We start from the raw sequence: 19214 nt of genomic DNA, 5'->3' as shown, positions 1-19214 counted from the left end.
AGATTCACTTAGAGCAGTTCCCAATTACTAGAAATTGGCAAACATTTGCCATATTACATCAAATGCTAGCAAATAACTCTTGCACTTTAAAAAAACATTAGAATGCTTAATTTCAGAAAACATAATGGTATTATTAAGCTTATTTAAACCCTGTGATTAATTGATAGTGTCATGTAGTCATTAAGAGGTGGCACTAGCATTGGGGAGGTTTGAGGTTCAAGTCCAGTCTGAAGCTTCAAAGTGTGACCTAGGTGAGTCACTCTCTCTCAGTCTATCTATATCACAGGGCTGTTGCTAAGAGGGAGAATGTTATGTATGGCATCCTGAACACCTGAATGAGAAGGCAGCCACAAATCAATTGAATGGATGAGTGAGTGAGTGAGTGAGTGAGTGAGTGAGTCCCACTCTACTATGGTAAGTAAAGAGTAAACTGGACATACTCTGATTAGGAAGGTGAGTCATAAGATCCCAAAGAGAGGTACCCAAGAAGAACAGAACTAGCAGGTGGACAAAGGAGGGAAAGGAAAATAAGACCATACATATGCAATGAAATAGAGAAACATACGCCACTAGTAAGAAAAACGAAGGTATGGAAGAAGGAGTGAAGTGAAGACATGGAAGCTCCAGCTGCATTTGTCTGTCATAGCTGTCTCACTATGCTGCATCATTCTAAAAGCTTAAAGGTAGCTTCAGGCAACTTTATAACATTGCAACTAAATTAGGTGGCGGCATAAAAACATTCAGAGGTATGATAACATATAAAGAATTATACCTGTACTGCTACATTCTGCTTCCCTGTTTCTTGACTCTTGTCCATGCCACATTTCTTAATCTCATTCTTCCTTTTGTTGTTGATGTCCTTCTTTCCATCATTTTTATTGGCTGTTAGCCCTTTGTTATAATCTCTTCTTTCCCTTCCTATTTCCTTGGTCAGATAGTTTCGGCCTTGCTCTCTGTTTATTTCTCGCGGTTTAATGTTTTCTTTGAATGTCACCATTGGCTTATCTCCTGTATCAGAGTTGCTGCTCAGGTTTCGACTTGTAGATAGCACGGACTTAAGTCCTGGGCTCCCATCTACAAACTGTGGCTCTGATGCTTCCTGCAGAACATGACTCTGTCTGGATTCATGATGTTCCTCCAGTAACAGTTCTGGGATCTCTGTCAAAAACATGAGCTTTCCAACCTCATTTTCACATTGGATCAACCTTTAACAAAAAAAAAAAAACAATTAACTGTATGTTACCAATACATTTTCAAGGATAATCAAAATCATAAACCTTGAGTGGGGGTGGGGGGGGGGATACATTGTTTTTTTTTTAAAGTCCACAAAATTGAAAGTAAAGTAAAACTGATATAGAAGGGATCAAAGAGAAAGCAACCTTTACTTATGCCAGGGGTGTCCAAACTTGGGAACTTTAAGACTTGTGGACTTCAACTCCCAGAATTCCCCAGCCAGCATGGCTGGCTGGGGAATTCTGGGAGTTGAAGTCCACAAGTCTTAAAAGTTCCCAAGTTTGGACAGCCCTGCCTTATGCCAATTGAGAATGGGTAATCCTGATGAAGTTTTAAAGCAATCAGGGATTATCATCTGCTCTCCTCTGATGCTTTAATAGGCAAAGGCTTTTTAAGATAAAAAGATTCTGTAACTTCTTTGGTTGGGTAGTAGCATTTGACCTAAAAACTCACCATGCTTCTTTCAAACCAGCAGCTGAAGAGTCTGCTAAGAAAATTGCACCACACTATCATAACTCAGTTGATTGGAACATGCTGCACAATGCTAGAGCTTATATAGCGGGCCATTACAACTGACAGTAAAGCCATCTTTGCCATAATATCTCACTAAGAATGGACACCACAACCGTATTTTAAGTTACTTTGACTAAAACCTGGGATCAATGTTTGAGAATTTGATTACAGAGATAACGAGAATACTAAAGTGCAAATAATAACCTTGCATTTACCAAAGCAATTGTTTTTCATTCTCCCTCAGCAAGGACTTCATTCTCCCCCTCCCACCAACTCCAGTAGATTAAGCTAGGTAGGGAGTGATTACGTGCAGCTTTCGATACCCAAGATCTCCAATCTAATTTCAAAAGGCCAATGCAAGTGATCACCTCAGATCTCTAGAAAAATCTCTCTTTCTGCTGTCTTGGAAGAAAAAGAGCTTCAGAAAGTAAAAGAGAGAAAGGGGACAGAGAACGGGCAGCCCTACATATTCCTAGCTCTGGCCCCATGCATTGCATGCAACACAACTTTTACATGCTGAGGTAATTGAAACACTGCAGGAAAACATTTTTGATATAGAGAGTTCTGCAGCAAACCCCACTACATTCATTCATATGCTTTAAGTGCACAAGGTTCCGATTCAGTCTGCAGCAGCTCCTATTTAAAGCTGTGAAGCGGTCGGGGCTGGGAGCCTGAGTTATTACAAAACTGCAATCAAACTAGGTCAGTGATCAGATTTACCAAAAGACAACTAATTTCTTTCAATCTGTCTAGCCAGTCTACTATTAGGGTTAGGCAATGTTTCAAATTCAAAGTCAAAAAGATGCTTTGGCATAGAGGAGATGCAAACGTGGCGCCTATCTGCAACTTCTTAAAGCAGCTGCTCCTTTTTCTAGGGTTGCAGGTAAAGCATTTATTTACCCCCACCCCCAATACGCTGGACACTTTTATACCACTCAATCTGGTGTGTAGCCTTACAAATTACCATATTTTTCAGAGTGTAAGACACACCTTTTTCCCTCAAAAAAGAGGGTGAAAATCTGGGTGTGTCTTATAAACCAAATACAGCATTTTTGGCCTCCCGAAACCCCGCCCCGTTTGCAAAAAATGGCCATGCATAGCCTTTAGAAGGCTTCCAGAGTCCTCCTGGGGGCTGGGGAGGGCAAAAATGAACGAAAAACAGTCCATTCTTTGCTCGTTTTGGGGGCCCACAGCTCCCAGGAACACTCTACAAGCCTCCTAAAAGCTATTCATTGCCTTTTTTTGACAAAAAACAGGCCCGTTTTTGTGAAAAACGCACCATTTTGGGGAGGTCTGCAAAGTGCAATTTTTTTTTTAAATTGCCTCTTCAAAATCTTGGTGCGTCTTCGAAAAATACAGTATGTTGCTACAGCTAGTCTGTACTTAACATCCATTTGTTTTGCAATTATTCAAAGTTACAACAGTGCTGAAAAAATGGAGTTGCAACTAGTTCTCAACTTACAGTTGTGGTTTTCTGCTTCTTTAAAAAAAGGAGTACATGTCCAAGCAAAAGGATGGCTGCTTCTTTTAAAGTTATACAGATATCCTCAGCAGAGCTCAATTCACTGGGTTACTACACTGACACACCAATTTATTCTGATGAATCCTGGAAGGATTAGATTATAATAAGAAAGGAAGCGGTCTGCACACATTTACCCAGCCAGCTTCATGTCTGAAGAAGGATTTTAAATCTGGGTTTCTCTCCAATGAACTACAAATGTCATTCTTAAAGCAGTTATGCATAGGCTTTTAAGTCCCATCATTTTCAAATCATGCTGGAAAAATATTCTGGTCTGGCCAGGATGACCTTTTATGTCCTGCGCCAAATTGTGCCATGTTCCCCTGTGGACCAAGATAATCCTAAAGGGTTGCGTTGCATATTGTCCTGCAGCAATCTTTACCCTTTGCACTAAGGATCATCCCGGTTTGGCAGTGGTGTGTTATGGCAAGTCGTAGCATGAAAGTTTGGCTTAGTCAGAAGGTTAGCGGCACATATCCACCTTCCCATAATACTTTCCTGTGTGGCCCAGTAGAAAGGTGGGAGGCAAAATGACAGTAAAGGTTAGTTGGGGCAGCAGGTGCTCCAGGCACGTGCCAGGAAGTAGGGGCAGGCAAGCAAGTGCTGCAGGTGTGAGTTAGGGTATGCAGGTGGGAAAATGTGTGCCTTGCTGCATGCCCTTGTCAGTGGGGATGAGCCTTCAAATTATGGATTGTCTCTCAGTGATCCTTCTTTGTTGATCTTTCATACTAAGGATTGTCCCAACCAGAAGGGGCATTCAGTCAGGCGCAGCATGAAGGACTATCCCTAGCTGGGAGTGGTGCATGGTGGACAGAAGTGGCAGTGGGTAGCAGGTGGCCAAAAGGGCAGAAATGAGAGGGAGATAGGAAGATGGGGGGAACTGAAATAGTTCCCTGCCTTGGAAGGACCGAGGCTCAGGAATGGGAAGGACAGTGCCAGGAACAGCTCGGATAGTGTTGAGTCCTTATGGAATGACCAAGCAGGATTTATAGCCAAAGGAACTGCCAAAACTACTGTGGGGCAGTTATGAAACATTGCTTTGATTAGGAATGAATTTGTTGGTCCTTATTATGGGAATTAAGGAACTTAAATTAAATGAGGACTACCTGTTATATTAAACTAAATTATAGCTTTAAGTTCCTAAAAAAGGTCTCTAAGCCCTGAAAAACACATACTTATTATGCACATTTTAAGCATCTACCATTCCCGTATTACCGCCTTGTGTTAAGTGTTAAATGAAATTATTAGTGTCCACAATTATACCTTCATTTCAAGTTTTAACACCTGTCATTAAGAGTACCATCATGGGTGAAAGGTATAGGATGACAGTAGCAGCTATACAGATACCTTGGCTGATTGTCAGCAATCCATTTTCCTGTGAAGACCAGGCGTTGTTGCCGTATACGGCGATGCTGCCCTTCTTTGTCTCCAGTAATCCCCTGATGGCCTTTAGAGAAATCCAAGTTCCTGATTGTGACAAAAATAAAAATCGGACATTCGGATTATGAATCAGAAACAAGAGGGGTACATGCAGGTCTAACATGTAGTGGTCTGATTAGTTATCTAAAGTTTCCCTTTAAGTGAGAAAGTAATTACACAGAATTTGCAGATGATAGGGATAGAAAGAGTCCCATTTTAAGATAGTTTTAATATTCTGTTTCAGATAAATACTTGCACAATGTTTATGTATTTTGTATCAAGCTTTATCATCCTTGCTGCAATTGTTCTTCAAGTAATTTTCTACCTTAACACTCAAATATAAAAGCAAATAGTAGCAGAATCAATTTCCCAGTAGAAAAGTACTGTGCATATGTTTATAGGCTCCAATCTGCCAAGGTCCCCCCTCCCCCCCGATTTACCTAAGGAAGTTAATTTATAGCAGTAACAGGTATCTTGTACAGTATTAACTTTTTAAACTTTAATTAGATTTGTTAACTGCTCCCTCTCCCCTAGGGGACTCGGGGCGGTGTACAGACAGAATAAAAACATTATAAAAACATTATATACAGCAAATTACAAAACCCCATAAAAACAAATTAAACATAAGTCTGTACAATAATGCCTAGATTAATTAATGATTAAAACCAAATTAAAATACCCCAATTTAAAATAACCAGTCAGTATTAGACCAAAAGATCTATCAGGTTAAAAAGCAGAAATCCTTTTCAGTGAAAATAAGAATAGATTATCCATTTTTTCACTAACACCAATTCCCCTAAAGGTTTCCAATGAGATTAAACTTTAAATATACAAAAATTAAACTGAAATTTAAAGAAACCAGAATTAGAATTTTAATCCCAATAATTCTGTAACAATGTACGACAGAAAATAATGAAGAGGTACAAAATTTTGTAGTGTGGCGATAATTACAAAGAGCTTAGAAAACGGTGGATATTAATATTGTTTGAATAACTGATGAGTATTATCTATCTATAATAATCACTCACCTGAACGAGGGTCTCAGAGCTAAGAATCCCTGCAGCTCAAATTCTTCTGGAAGAGGGGTGGCTAGTGAATGAAACAAAGGAATATGCACATCTGTATTCAAGTCTACTTCTCATTAGTAAGCAAGGATCTGATCCAATAAATATCAAGTGCTTTTTAAGTTACAGGTAGTCCTGAATTTATATTCATATGTGCAGTTACTATGTGAAGTTACAGTAGTACTGAATGGATTACAACTTGTCTCTGAAGTTACAGCCATTGCAGTCCTCTCTCATAATCAAAATCTGGGCACTTGGCAGTCTGCCCACACTTACGACTGCAGGAATGTTTCAACTCTCCCTTTATTTATTTTCCCCTTATACACGCCTTTTAGACACCCTGTACTCTGTGGTTCCTGTGGCCTTAGTTGACTGTCATCTTCTTGCTCCCGGTGCTGATCAAACATGCCTAACATGGCTCTTGAGGCAAATGATGGCTGTGTAAAACGTTTTTCCTCAGATTGCACATGGAAGATTCATCAAAAGATGATGGCCTCACGTGGTCAGCAGCTGCCTTGCAAAAGGCTAGGATGGGCACACCTCATAGCAATGGGAGCAAGATGGCAGTGAAGATCAACTGGGATGGTTGACCATGTTGAGGGCAACATAGGTCTGGGAGTATACAGAGCAGTGAATGTGGCTGGACTGAGGCATCTGGAACTTCATGGGGCGATTAAGGCTTTGCACCATGCAACTGGACTGTGGCTTCATGCCATGCTATTCAACTGCAATGCCATGCTTTTAGAGCTTCCATGGGCAGCTGGAGCTTCCCAGGACAGTTGTAGCTTTGTGCCACACTGAGACTGCACACTATGCTGATGGGGCTTCCTGGGGATTTTTGAAGGGCTTCTTATAGAGGAAAGCAGACCCAGAGTCATGTAGGGTTGCTTGCCACCTCGCCAGTCAGAGTGCAGCACTGGCAAAAGAGAAGAGATAGGGGTAGGGATAGGAAGGAAGGGGGAATTGAAGAATCCCTTACTGCTCTGGGCTGGGAGGGACCAAGCCTGGAATGGCATAGCTTAGGGTAGGCCCTTGGCTAACAACTGGTGGAATTTGTTTAATGATGACAACAGGGAATGCCCTTGCTAAGTGAAGCAGTCATATCACCTTGACCTTTACAACTGAATAACTTAGCACTAGATGTTCCTGTCCCAGCTGTGGTGGTAAAGTAGTCCTCAACTAATAACTAAAAACTGGAACTAGAAATCCAGTCATAAGTTGGTGTGATTGTAAGTCAAGGAACCCATAGGGTAGGGGCCATTTTTTAAAAATTTTTTGCAGTGATCATTAAATGAATCACCATAGTGGTTAAAGCAAATCACGAAATTGTTAAGCAAAACCATTCTTCCGAATGGGCAGGGTTTGCTAGAACATAAAACATTGCAAATTACAACCATGTGCCTGCTGTAGTCAGTCATAAAGATGAGCCAGTAGCTAAGAGCCCGAATGGCAGCCAGGTGACTACAGGTAACTGTGACATTACATGGTGCCTGTGCAGACTCTGTCCCAAGGCCATTTTAATTTTGAATGGTGCAAAATGGCCAGTCATAAATCGAGAACTACCTGTAGTTAAAATGTATTAAAATTTTAATCCAAAAGACAATGGATGTATGGTAATTCTGCCTAAAAGCAAATAAGGAAAAATTGTAATTAAGATTGCATAGAATATTCTCCAGCTTCAATAACCATTCTGAGAAATTCTATATTTTCACATCTATAAATATTCATATTATCATTATTTTCATCTGCTAATTTTTTTTGGGGGGAGGTGTCTTATTTCTATGCACTTACCAATAATTTGATTGACTGTTGAAACCCATATGATTTTTACAAGTGATGATAGTAGTGAAGGGCAAATATAAAACTATAAACAAACTAACATTAATGGCACCGAAGAGGAGCTTGGGCAAATAAAATGATGCAGGCTGAGGGCATAGAATAGTATCTACATAATTTAATGGGTCATTGGAAGATGCTTCTCAGAATCAATGATGTCAAGATGAGCTAAATAGTCCTTATTCAACTTAAACTTATACACAAGTTCATCAGTGTCTTCCTACTACATTGTTCTTGATTTCACTCTGCTCTTGCCTTCCTTGGACTATGTCATAAGGGAGTGTTCTTACCATTAGGGCAGGAGAGGTCTTCTTCATGAGGCTGAAAACTGTTTAGAAGAGAAATCAGCCAAGGCCAAACACTGCAAAGCAAGAAGAGTTTTACTTACATAACACACTGCACACTCACTATTGCCTGTTCCGTTGCATATCTTGTCCTTACTGCATCAAATGCCCATTTCTTATCAGATCTCTTCTGATATAATCTATAAAAAATATTTCTATCCGATCCTTTTCTGAAAATTCCAGTAACTGTCTTGCTGTACGTCAGAACAATTTTCAACTAGTATGTCTACAGTATCATTTAAACAACGCAGCCACACATTATCCCATTGGTTCAAACACACAGGCATTGCTTAATAAAACAATGTCTTATAATCGTATTTTATTTCAATCCTGAAGTAGCTATTTGGTTTTTCCTCTATACAACACAAATGGATGAAGAATTGGAGGATGCTTGTGCATCCCATTTGGGGAAATTTCTTAGTTGATCCTTTCTCTAGACTCTTTTAAGTCAGTTTCTAAGGAATACTGACAGAAGCTCTGACTTTTTCACTACTGGGCACTATCATTCAGACCTAGAAAGCTCAGATGCACAGTTCTTGACTTCATGTCTAACCCAAAGCTTTCTCACAAATATTTGGTCCATCTTTGTGGACACAGCATGCTGCAATATATTTATGATCCAGGGGAGGCTTTTACCTTTCACATCATTTTTTCCATTACCTTTAACTAACCTAACACATCTAGGCTAGTCTTACATGGCTTTAGCTCCCATTTTCTCTCTTGTTTTGATTCAACCAGCCTTGTGCACTTTTTCAAATGTGGATGCGGAGACTCCCCATTCCATGTTAAATGAAGAGAGTGGAACAAAAAGGTAAAATTTCTTGGTGGCTGCCCCATTCTGAAGAAGAATATGCCCCAAGGTATTCAGAATCTCCAACTCTTTAGTTTCTGGAAGGCTATGAACGCCATTTTATTCCAGCAAATATTTGATAGATAAGGATATAGATAGATAGATAGATAGATAGATAGATAGATAGATAGATAGATAGAAGATAGATAGATGATAGATAGATAGATAGATAGATAGATAGATAGATAGATAGATAGATAGATAGATAGATAGATAGATAAGCTGGGCCACCCTTTTCACAGATTTTGCTGTTGGCTAGGTATTTGTTTTAAGTAGATTCTTAGATTTAGACCCTAGATTTCTCAGATTTACAGACTATATTGCAAAACAATTTGAACAACTATTGAGTGAAAAATATTATAGTATAATATCATATAATATATCATAATATGATATCTGCTAACAAGAACTCACATTCAGTTTCTAATTTAAAAACCTTGCTTATTCAAGCTAGACGATCCAAATGTCAGGGAGTTCAAAAGCAGAGCAGTGCAACTGAGTGACTGGTGAAAAAGTCAGGGATTCACTTAGTAGACACAAGGAATACCTTATGCAAATCTCTGTGTCTCTTGTTTTATTCAGCTGTTCTAAAAACAAAACTTCATGTATTTGAAGGTAACACTGAAGTGGAAACACTGTCAAAAAACTAAAAAGGCCCTTGTGTGCAATCTGGAGTAGGGGAAATGCTACTTTTCTGAAATTGAAAAGGAATACCACTGCTTCTAGTCTGAAGCAGACTCCCACAGAGTTGACAGCAATTACTGCCAACTTGCATAAGTAGGTGGCAAAGAATCTTAAAATAGAAAGATTTTCTGACTCTTCTGGAAGGTAATTGAATTTTTATATCAAAAGATACCTGTTTGCAAATTACACCTAAATTAGCATTGGAAGCAGTTTCAGTATCAAGAGGTTTGAGTACAGGAATTACAGGAAAACGATGAAGGAGATTATGTATAGGAGATCAAGGATCTATTCTTGACCTTGAAATTAAAATAACCTTTTGATGGGTCAACAAGGGAATTCATTCTTGTTTTATCTGAGGATAATGCAGCCATCTACAGTGGTACTTAAACATTTATGAACTCATTTGAATTTTGATTATTTTTGCATAAATATAAGCTAAAACGAGATCAGCTCCAGTTTTTCAAACTAGATAGAGAACCCAAACGAACAAGATTCAAAAACATTAAAAATGATTCAATATATATGATATGATATACTATAATACCCCAGTACTTTAAATGTAGTGTCTGAAGTGGCATAAACAGCCAACCCATGCTTGAAAAGCAGTGCCATCCGTCCATTATCTTTCTATTTTAATTTGAAGTTATTTTTCTCCACAAATCCAGTCCTCTGTAACATTTAGCATTGACAGACTAAATACTTAGAAAGTATATTTATTCAAAGGAAAGGAGAGATTACTTTAGAAATAATTATAGCTTCCAGCTGTCCACATTATAATTGTTGAATCATGTATTAGGAAACATTCACTGAATAATCAAAGCATGGAATTTGTGCTCTATGTAGATCTCAACTTAACTCTACTGCAAAATGCCACTTAGAGGGATGCATCATCTTCAGCTCAAGTTTTAGAATTAAATGGTAATTATGACTGAGTACTATCATCTGATCTTTATTAATTTGCTTTATTTGTATCTATTTCAGTATCTGGCAATAGGTCATGAGGTACAGCCAGACTAGATAGCTTTGAGAGGCTAAGTAATTGAAATCCAGCTACAATGACATTATTACAATACAAACACATGTATACTTAGGACTGATATATGCTTTAAAGATAAGCCATGGAAATAACTGATTTCACAAGTGGAAATAGCTGATAGCATAACTATCCACAATTTTTTATATGATGGAATTCTGACTGTGGAGTTTGCTCCCTGGGGAAATGCAGTTAGCTCAAATGAGAGAAGAGTTTAGATTTCAAGTAAAAACATTTATTCATCATCATCACTATCAACCTCATCAAATGGAACCTGATTATCGACTTCTATCATTTGAAACTTTGAGTGTTATATGTGTCTTTTTGTTTTAACTTTATGATTGGATGTAGCAGTATTATATTTATGTTTGTCATGCCTCCCTTGGAATCGTTGTAAGCAAAGTGACACATTAGTATTAATGAAGGCAGGTCTCCCATACTGTCATATGATTTATATAAACTATCATTATAATCAAGTACAGGGAAGGCCATATTACCTACCTCATTGGTGCCCCTCTCATTGTAAATATTTGTCTTTGCATCTACTGGAGCTAATTTAATAGGTATAAACCATGTTCTTTCTCAAAGAACCATGTTCTTTGCCTGAGCTTGTAAATAGGGCATTCACAAGATTTATCCTGCTTCCTCATCATATATAGGTTTGCAGAACAATCTGGTGCCATCCCCTCTAGATACCTCTTAATAGATGTGGGATTGCTAAATGCCTGAATGGAAAATTGCTAAGAAATTCCATTTATAAAACTTGGAATCCTATTAACATGGAAAACTGGGATATAAATGAAAGAAAATAAACGTTTGCGCAAAAGTGACAACATATTTCATTCATTAAATCATAACACATTTGTGACTGATAATTATGTTAATTTAGTTTGAAGCTATTCATTTTCCAATCTGGGGTCAAACCAAGGAATTGCTAATAGGACTTTCAGAAAGTTAGCAATTTCTTCCTTTTCAAATTGTGAACAAAGTTAGAGAAGAAACAAGTGGCTACCGAAGATGGAGTGCAAATAGCATAACACATTTCATTTACTTGATTGACTACCACTAGAGAATTCATAGAAAAAACAAGATTAAATCTAGGGATTTTCAGTTCAAAGTCATTGTAGGAAAGAAAAGAAAAAGCAGAGATGTTTAAATTGATTGCTTTATTTAAAGAAAAGAATATATTCTAATTTTGTTCCTATTTGGAAACCGCTTCTGAATTTTGTGCTTGTGATGGGAAAAAATGAAATTTGATTTTGTTTTGCTGATTTGTTATTATAGAAATATTATAGAAATACTTTTATACAGTATATGCTACTGTGTAAAAGTAAAAAAGTTGAGTCTGTAATGTTCTTACCTTCTACTGTGCTAAAAAGAATTAGAAGTCAATGCTATTTTTTATTTTTATCCTTCAATCCCACACTTTCTCTTTATCCTTTTCGCCTCCTCTAATTTCCCATTATTTTCATTTTCCTTTGTATGTTATATTCTGATAAATTCAATGGTGAAGTCTGCTACCAGTTGGGTGAGTCTGCTACCAAGTGCGCGCATGTGTGCCTGAGGAGCACCCACGCAGCGCTAAATAAGGAACATTTTGAAGCCTTCAGAGTCCGCAAAGGTAAATAGAATAGCCGGGGTGGGGGGGAGGGATCCGCTGTGCCACACAATTCAAATTGGCTAGAAAGCAGGAAATCCAATGATTCTAGCTAATATAAATCATGTATCACAGCTGATCGTCGCCCAGTTGATCATCGGAAATACTGGTTCGCCCGGTAGCATTTTTTACTACCGGTTCGGGTGAACCGGTCCAAACCGGTAGCATTTTACACCTGGATAAACTAATAAAGATTTGAACCACAATCAAGTTCATTACATTTATATCAGGATAAATTTATATTATTCATTACAAATGTACTTCATCTAAATTACGGAAAAATGAAAAAAAAATAGAGACAGACAAGACTTACTATTGCCTTTCATCAACCACAGCCTCCTGAAAAACACTGGGTCTGAGTTTCAGCCAGTCCATTGAGACTTTGAGTGCAGGAAGGGGATAAGAACCCCAAGATTCTTCTTGGTAATCATTCTGAAGTGGGCACTTGCACAAAATTCCAAGAAAAGACACTGAGAAAAACAAAAGTGCAGTGTGTGTTTTTCAGTCAATTACTTTGAGCACTATACTCATATAAGAATGGTTAACAATTCAAACAAAAAATTCTTGCTGATCATCGGTGTTAAAAAACAGGAACAAAAAATAACAAAAAACTATAAACAATAAACTAACAATATTGGATAAAAGGGAAAAAAGAAAAAAGTGTATGTAACAGATATTCACAATATCTAATATTTTTATAAAATTATTAATATAAAATCCTTCCATCCTTATGAGGTGGATAAAATGAGGACCCAAATTGTTGGGGGCAATATGCTGACTCTGTAAACCACTTAGAGAGGGCTGTAAAGCACTGTAAAGTGGTATATACCGTATTTTTCAGAGTATAAGACGCACCGGAGTACAAGACGCACCAAGGTTTCGAAGACGCAAATTGAAAAAAAAGTTTTTGTACTCTGCAGACCTTCCAAAAATGGTCCGTTTTTTTGCAAAAAACGGCCCATTCCCCCTCCCCAAAAAAGGCATGAATAGCCTTTAGGCGGTTTGCAGAGTGCTCCTGTGGGGTTGCCCCCCCCAAAAAATGAGCAGAAAACGGGCCCGTTTTTGTCAAAAAAATTGCATGCATAGCCTGTAGGAGGCTTATAGAGTGCTCCTGGGGGTTGGGGGGGGGCAAAACGGAGCAAAAAACAGTCCGTTTTTCACTCATTTCTGTCCTCCTCAGTCCCAGGAGCTGTCTGAAAGCCTTCTACAGGCTCTGCACGGCCATTTTGGTGAAGGGGCGGGGTTTCAGGAGGCAAAAAATGCTGCATTCAGTGTATAAGACGCACCCAGATTTTCAGTCTCTTTTTGGAGGGAAAAAGGTGCATCTTATATTCCAAAAAATACAGTAAGTCTATTGCTATAAAACATGAGAAATAACTTGTTTTACAAAGTTTATTCTTTACTGAGTCTTAAAAAATGCTAAAGTTGTTTATATGATTGCAAAGGTTGAGCACAGAATCTTATCAACACAGCAAACTGTGATATTCGAGTAATAGACCACAACTGAGCCCAGAATTTTGGTAGTATGTCATTGGTGTTTTAAGTCAAGTCAGAAAGTAACCAGACTCAATTTTATAACGGTCGTTAAGCAAGTCACCATTGTTGTTAAGCAAACCACGTGGTCATAAGTCTGAATCCAGCTAATCCAAAAGGTGTTTTTTTAATGGCAAACAGCAAAAAAACCAAACGAACCACAATATGCCTCCAAGTGATCATGGGATGCTGCAACCAGTTGTAAATGCAAGGTAGTTGCCAAGCGCCCAAAACGTAATCATGATAGTGCAGTAGAGTAGTCATAACTTTGAAGACAGATTATGACTTTGAGTGCAATGTAACTTTGAATGGTCATTAAGCAACCAATTCTAAGTCAGGGCCTATCTATATTATCTCTGTTTTAGCATTTAAACCTGTGCAAAAAATGAAATAGTAATATGTGAATATGGTCACCGTGGCTCTACCACAACCTTACAATCTTTTTATGTGCTAAAAAAAATATAGGAGAAAATTATATAGTTTAGGCTCTTTTAATGTCAGGATTCTATGTGGTACAGACAGCCTACACCTTAAAACAGATTCCCAAATGCAGATATTCCCTTTCCAATATGCCAAAAGAAATATGTGGATATAATAGGAAAGCAGGGAGTAAATCAATGATTAAATGGAAATAAGGACTCATAAGGTTTAGCAAACTTAAATAATTTATTCACAATCTATAAGAACTCAGTTGAGTCACAATTTCTCCTCTAAAAACAGTAACTATGACATTTAGCTATAAGATCACGCCAGAGTAATGCAATTCAAGAACAGCATTAGCATCACAAGCAACTATTTCTTCTCACTGCACAATCAGTCTGTGCAATGGTGAACCCACTCCAGCCTTATAATGTCATTCCAGGATCCAAGACACTTGGTTAAAAAGCAAGATAGCGAATAGCTGTGCAAAAATACTCTCTCAACTGTATAACTTACTGAAGAGTGCCAGTAATTGTGTCCAGCATAGCTGTTCATCCTGACTGTAACTATGCTGTTCAGTCTCATTGCTAAAGTCCCGTAAATGGTGCAACTGAAACAGGTTGATGACAGTAATATGGACAAGCTGTTGAGAATTGAAGATTTTTTGGAACAGCAACCTCTGCAATAATAAAAAACACATAATCTAACCTTTCAAAAATATATTATGTCAAATTGCTCAATCTGACTGGCAGCTATTACAGAGCATCTAATATACTGCTGTAGACCATTTAATACTCAATTACCTCCAGCGTAGCAATGTATATAGAATCATATGAAACTGTGCATATACAAATAGATATTGTCTCAGATTTAGTTAAATCCCCCTTAATCAATCAATCAATCAATCAATCAATCAATCAAACCTTTATTGTCAATGCACAGCATGTGTACAATGAAATTGATTGAGCCTCCCTCCCTTGGTGCAGCCCACCCAAGAACACAGAATACATTTCAATAAATCAATAAGTAAAAAGAAATTCCTAAACTCAATAAGTACTAAACTAACACACATATCCTCATACATACATATATACATACACTATTATATTACACCGGTATATACAGATTCTTCAATTCTTTTAATTCTTTATTTTATCGCTGAAAGACAATTCACGTATGTAGGTGAAAGTGCTATGGCTGGAGAAACCATTGCATTAATGCCTTCTGTCTATCAATTGTTGCTGGATAGGAATACACAGAATCACTGATAGGAATACACAAAGAGTACTACACGTATCTAAGCAGTCTAGGTAGAGAATCAAATGACAGACTCAAAGAACTTTTCAACAAAAATTCTTTGCAAAAACAATTCTGTCTATCTGTCCCTCACACACACCCCATCAATCTATATACATTTAATCTCTTCCTCCATATTAAGATCACCGTGCTATTAGCCTGCTGCTTGAAGTGTAAAGAGCAGAAATCATAAAGCAGCAAAATGAATTGCAACTATGCCTTTTAAGACCCAGGATTTCAAGTAGGGGTTATAGATGGAAACATAATGATTTTAATGCAGATGTGTAAGGATGCAAGTACTACACCACATTATTATTGGGGCGTCTGGCAAGAAAAGGATCTTTTTGTAAGATGCATGATATAATGGTTGTCTTCTTTCTTAAGCCAATAAAGAACAGAAAAGCAGCATTCCTACTACAGGTAGTCCTCAATTTACGATCACAACTGAACCCAGAATTTATGTTGCTGAGAAATTTGTTAAGTGAGTTTTGCCCCCATACAACTTTTCTTGCCACATTTGTTAAGTGCACTTGTTATCACTGCAGTTAAATCTCTGCAGTTAAATTAGTGACACATTTGTTAAGTGAATCTAGCTTCCCCATTGATTTGTCAGGTCGCAAAAGAGGATCATATGACCCCAGGACTCTGTAACCATCATAAATATGAACCAGTGGGCAAGCATCCAAATGTAAATCACATGACCATGGGGTTGCTGCAACGGCTATAAGCGTGAAAAATGGTCATAAATCACTTTTTTAAGTGCCGCTGTAACTTCAAATGGTCACTAAATGAACTGTTGTAAGTCAAGAACTACCTGTACATGTTTAAAGGGATTAGAAGACGCTTCCAAGAATTTTTACATCTATAAATCAATTAAATCAATTTTATATAGACGTTAGTTCAGCAGGAAAAGCTGGGAGTATTCCATAAACTAACCTTGAATTGCTCTTCTAATTTCTCACGAAGAGGATTCAATTTCTCCAAATTCTTACTCAGATATACATGGCCATGGAATTTTATAAATGCCTTAATGAAATCAGATATTCCCCACTGAGTTTTCACCTCATCACGACTGCAATTATAAGACAAAAATTGTATTTCAATCTTGGAAGCACACATATTAAACTTCTATATTATACATGCACTTTGTAAACATTTACTGAATAAAATGAATATTTATTACTGGACTTTATTTAAGGAAATTATTACGGGTTGATCTGGAGAAATAATATTTAGTAAAAGAATCAGAAGCTAGACAGAATTGCTTTGGAAACCATATCCTCCACTAAAAAGCAATTAACCAAAACAAACCAAAGACCCATGTTAATAATAGAAGCTTAAGACTGCACTCATGTACAGTTTTGATATAGCCAGCTGTTAGGAAAATCAACTTATCCATCCAGCCACTGATTCAAGGATGCTCCATCTCATAAATAAAATTATAATCTAATTTATATGCAGTATTTACAATTAAGAATTCATTTACAACCAGATCAATACTGGACAAAAAGACATGGGAAAGAAAATTATTTGCTTGCAACTTTTTTGAGAACATACTGATGCTGCAGTTTGGACAAACAATCTATAATGTGACTTTATACACACTTTAAACCTTACACATGGTTAATACTTTGCACCCATGAACTTATGATTCCCAGATGTTACTGAACTAAAATGGTATTTGTACAGAGACATTCAATGATACATCAATACATTCACTTCTGAAATTCATCCAATCAGCCTTACCTTTCCAGTGCTTTAGAAAGTGCTTTTTGTAGGTTAGTAGAAGCAGCTGGGAAAGGGAATTTCACAGCAATGCTTCTGCAGTAGTAGAAAATTGTGGTCAGGTGATCTCCTTTGGAGGATGCTAAAATAGCCAGCTGATTATAAGGCTGACCTAAATAGGATAAATAAAAGGTTTGTTACTGAGTTTCTGTTTTGTTTTGTAAGCACAATCCAATGTCCTTGTTATATTCTAAACCAGGGATCTGAATCCCCAGTCCACGGACCACTATCGATATGTGGCCTGATGTGAAGGTGAAGAATTTTCTGAATTAAATGCTGAAAAATATGAATGACTTCAATTTACAGCATAATCATTCATTTACAGAATTCCTTTTATAAGTCAAAAAGTATGTACATTTAAAAAATACAAGATAGGTATGAAAAAGCTGTTCCAATCAGATATGCAATAGAAAAAAACATTTCAGGGTAATGCTTAGTAAGCATCCTGTAAGGCAGTGGTCCCCAACCTTTGCAGCTTGGCGGCCCGCCTGGGGGGAGGGAAACCGGCCACATGAGCAGCAGGCCGGCTTGCATGCGCATGTGTGCGCAGCTTGACTTCCGAAGTGGCGGACCAGCGCACACACACATATGGCTAAATTTGTGCAAGTTGAGTTGCGTGAGCATGTACACATGTATGCATATGCTGGCCTACCGCTCACACAACTTAAGGTCCACATGCAGCCCATTTTCAACCCAAAGATTGGAGATTCCTGCTATGAGGTTCTGTTAAAACAGGGCTACTTGATATAAAATCCTCAGGAGTGATTAAGTTGGTCTTAGAAAGACTGCCCTGTCTTCCTTTTTTCCTTGCAAGACTGTGAAATATAAGTACTTAAAACTGGTATCTTAAATACAAATAAGCCTTAACTGCTGTTACAGAAGTTATTCAACCATGTGTATTACACTTTCAACACTCACCATTGGAGGGGACAAGCTGAGCTGCATGCCTATAATAGGATTCAGCCTGGCTGGTCTGATTTCTGTAGCGAGCTGGGAAGAGATGATTTCATTTTAAACACAATACTAGTTTACATATACCCAATTTCTAAAATAACTTGTTTTGTGCATAATACCTAGCGGTTCATGTAAGATTTGTGACCTTCCAAATATATGGTTTTGAGTTTTGACTGTGACAAAATTGATAAGATAGGACAAATATCGATCACGGCCCGAACCTGGATTATTATTACTTTCCCCTGCTTAAGAGTAGCAAAAGGAATCTGGCTGGCTACAGTAAGGGACACACTGTTGTCTTTGGTCTGCACTTAAGTCTTGTTCATGTTCTCATTCTTCATCCTCATGACATAGCTACCCTTTGACATGTCCCTCTGTTAGATGCTGGAGGGGAAGTCTAAATATTTGGTTGTCTCAGAGAGACTGAAAAACTAATTAGTAACCAGAGTTACAAAACTGCACAGGGGATCAAGTGCATCACTTTAAAGATTTCTACAATCTACAATCCAAATGTTCTGTTTGTACTGCAATTTCACAAGACTACGATGTCACTTAAATGTAGCATCTTCAAGACACTATAGAATATTCAATCTTGTACTGTCTTCATAAATTGATTTGTCTACTTTTTAAACCCCTCCTTCGAACTCTACCATTTATATATATATTTTTGCCCTCTGAAGATAAGCTTAAAAAAGAACTTTTCCTACTTCTTATACTTACCGATGTCTCCAAGGTGGACAAGGCAGTGCTGGCATATATATGAGCAGGAGCTAGATTGTGGTTTCACTATGGCGCTGGTGTGCGTCTGTTTATTGCTGATAATTCCCAACTGAGAGGACTTCACACGGCAGGGCAAATCCACATTAAATACTGTGCACAGCTCCTGCAGTAGCTGAAATTAGAAATGATCAGTTATATCTAAATCTCAGATTCTCTACTGAAGCTTAGTTAAACATTTCTCTTTGTTATTCTCCATCATAATCACTTTGTCTTGAAGTTATTCAAGAAGATTTGATAGAACAATAAATCTTTTCACCATTCTTGCTTTATTTCTTCTTAAGATTGGAAGTCTTG

At 37.7% G+C, this 19214-nt stretch overlaps 1 protein-coding gene across 2 annotated transcripts in view; it reads right to left on the bottom strand.

Moving 5' to 3' along the window:
- SMG7 (SMG7 nonsense mediated mRNA decay factor) overlaps positions 1-19214 on the bottom strand; it is a 69184-nt gene that overhangs the window by 21001 nt on the left and 28969 nt on the right. For both annotated transcript variants that reach the window (XM_081949569.1, XM_081949570.1), the window contains exons 5-14: positions 18861-19032; positions 18105-18176; positions 17148-17298; positions 16338-16473; positions 14622-14784; positions 12466-12622; positions 7875-7945; positions 5713-5773; positions 4613-4732; positions 773-1205 (exon numbers count right to left, since the gene is read on the bottom strand). In XM_081949569.1, the coding sequence (XP_081805695.1) occupies positions 773-1205; positions 4613-4732; positions 5713-5773; positions 7875-7945; positions 12466-12622; positions 14622-14784; positions 16338-16473; positions 17148-17298; positions 18105-18176; positions 18861-19032 (1536 nt within the window). The remainder of the gene's footprint in view (positions 1-772; positions 1206-4612; positions 4733-5712; positions 5774-7874; positions 7946-12465; positions 12623-14621; positions 14785-16337; positions 16474-17147; positions 17299-18104; positions 18177-18860; positions 19033-19214) is intronic.

The sequence above is a fragment of the Natrix helvetica genome (assembly GCF_964273705.1).
Source record: "Natrix helvetica genome assembly, chromosome: 3".
NCBI lineage: Eukaryota > Metazoa > Chordata > Lepidosauria > Squamata > Natricidae > Natrix > Natrix helvetica.
Note: the sequence above shows the minus strand (reverse complement) of the source record. Positions and strands in the feature narration are given on the sequence as shown.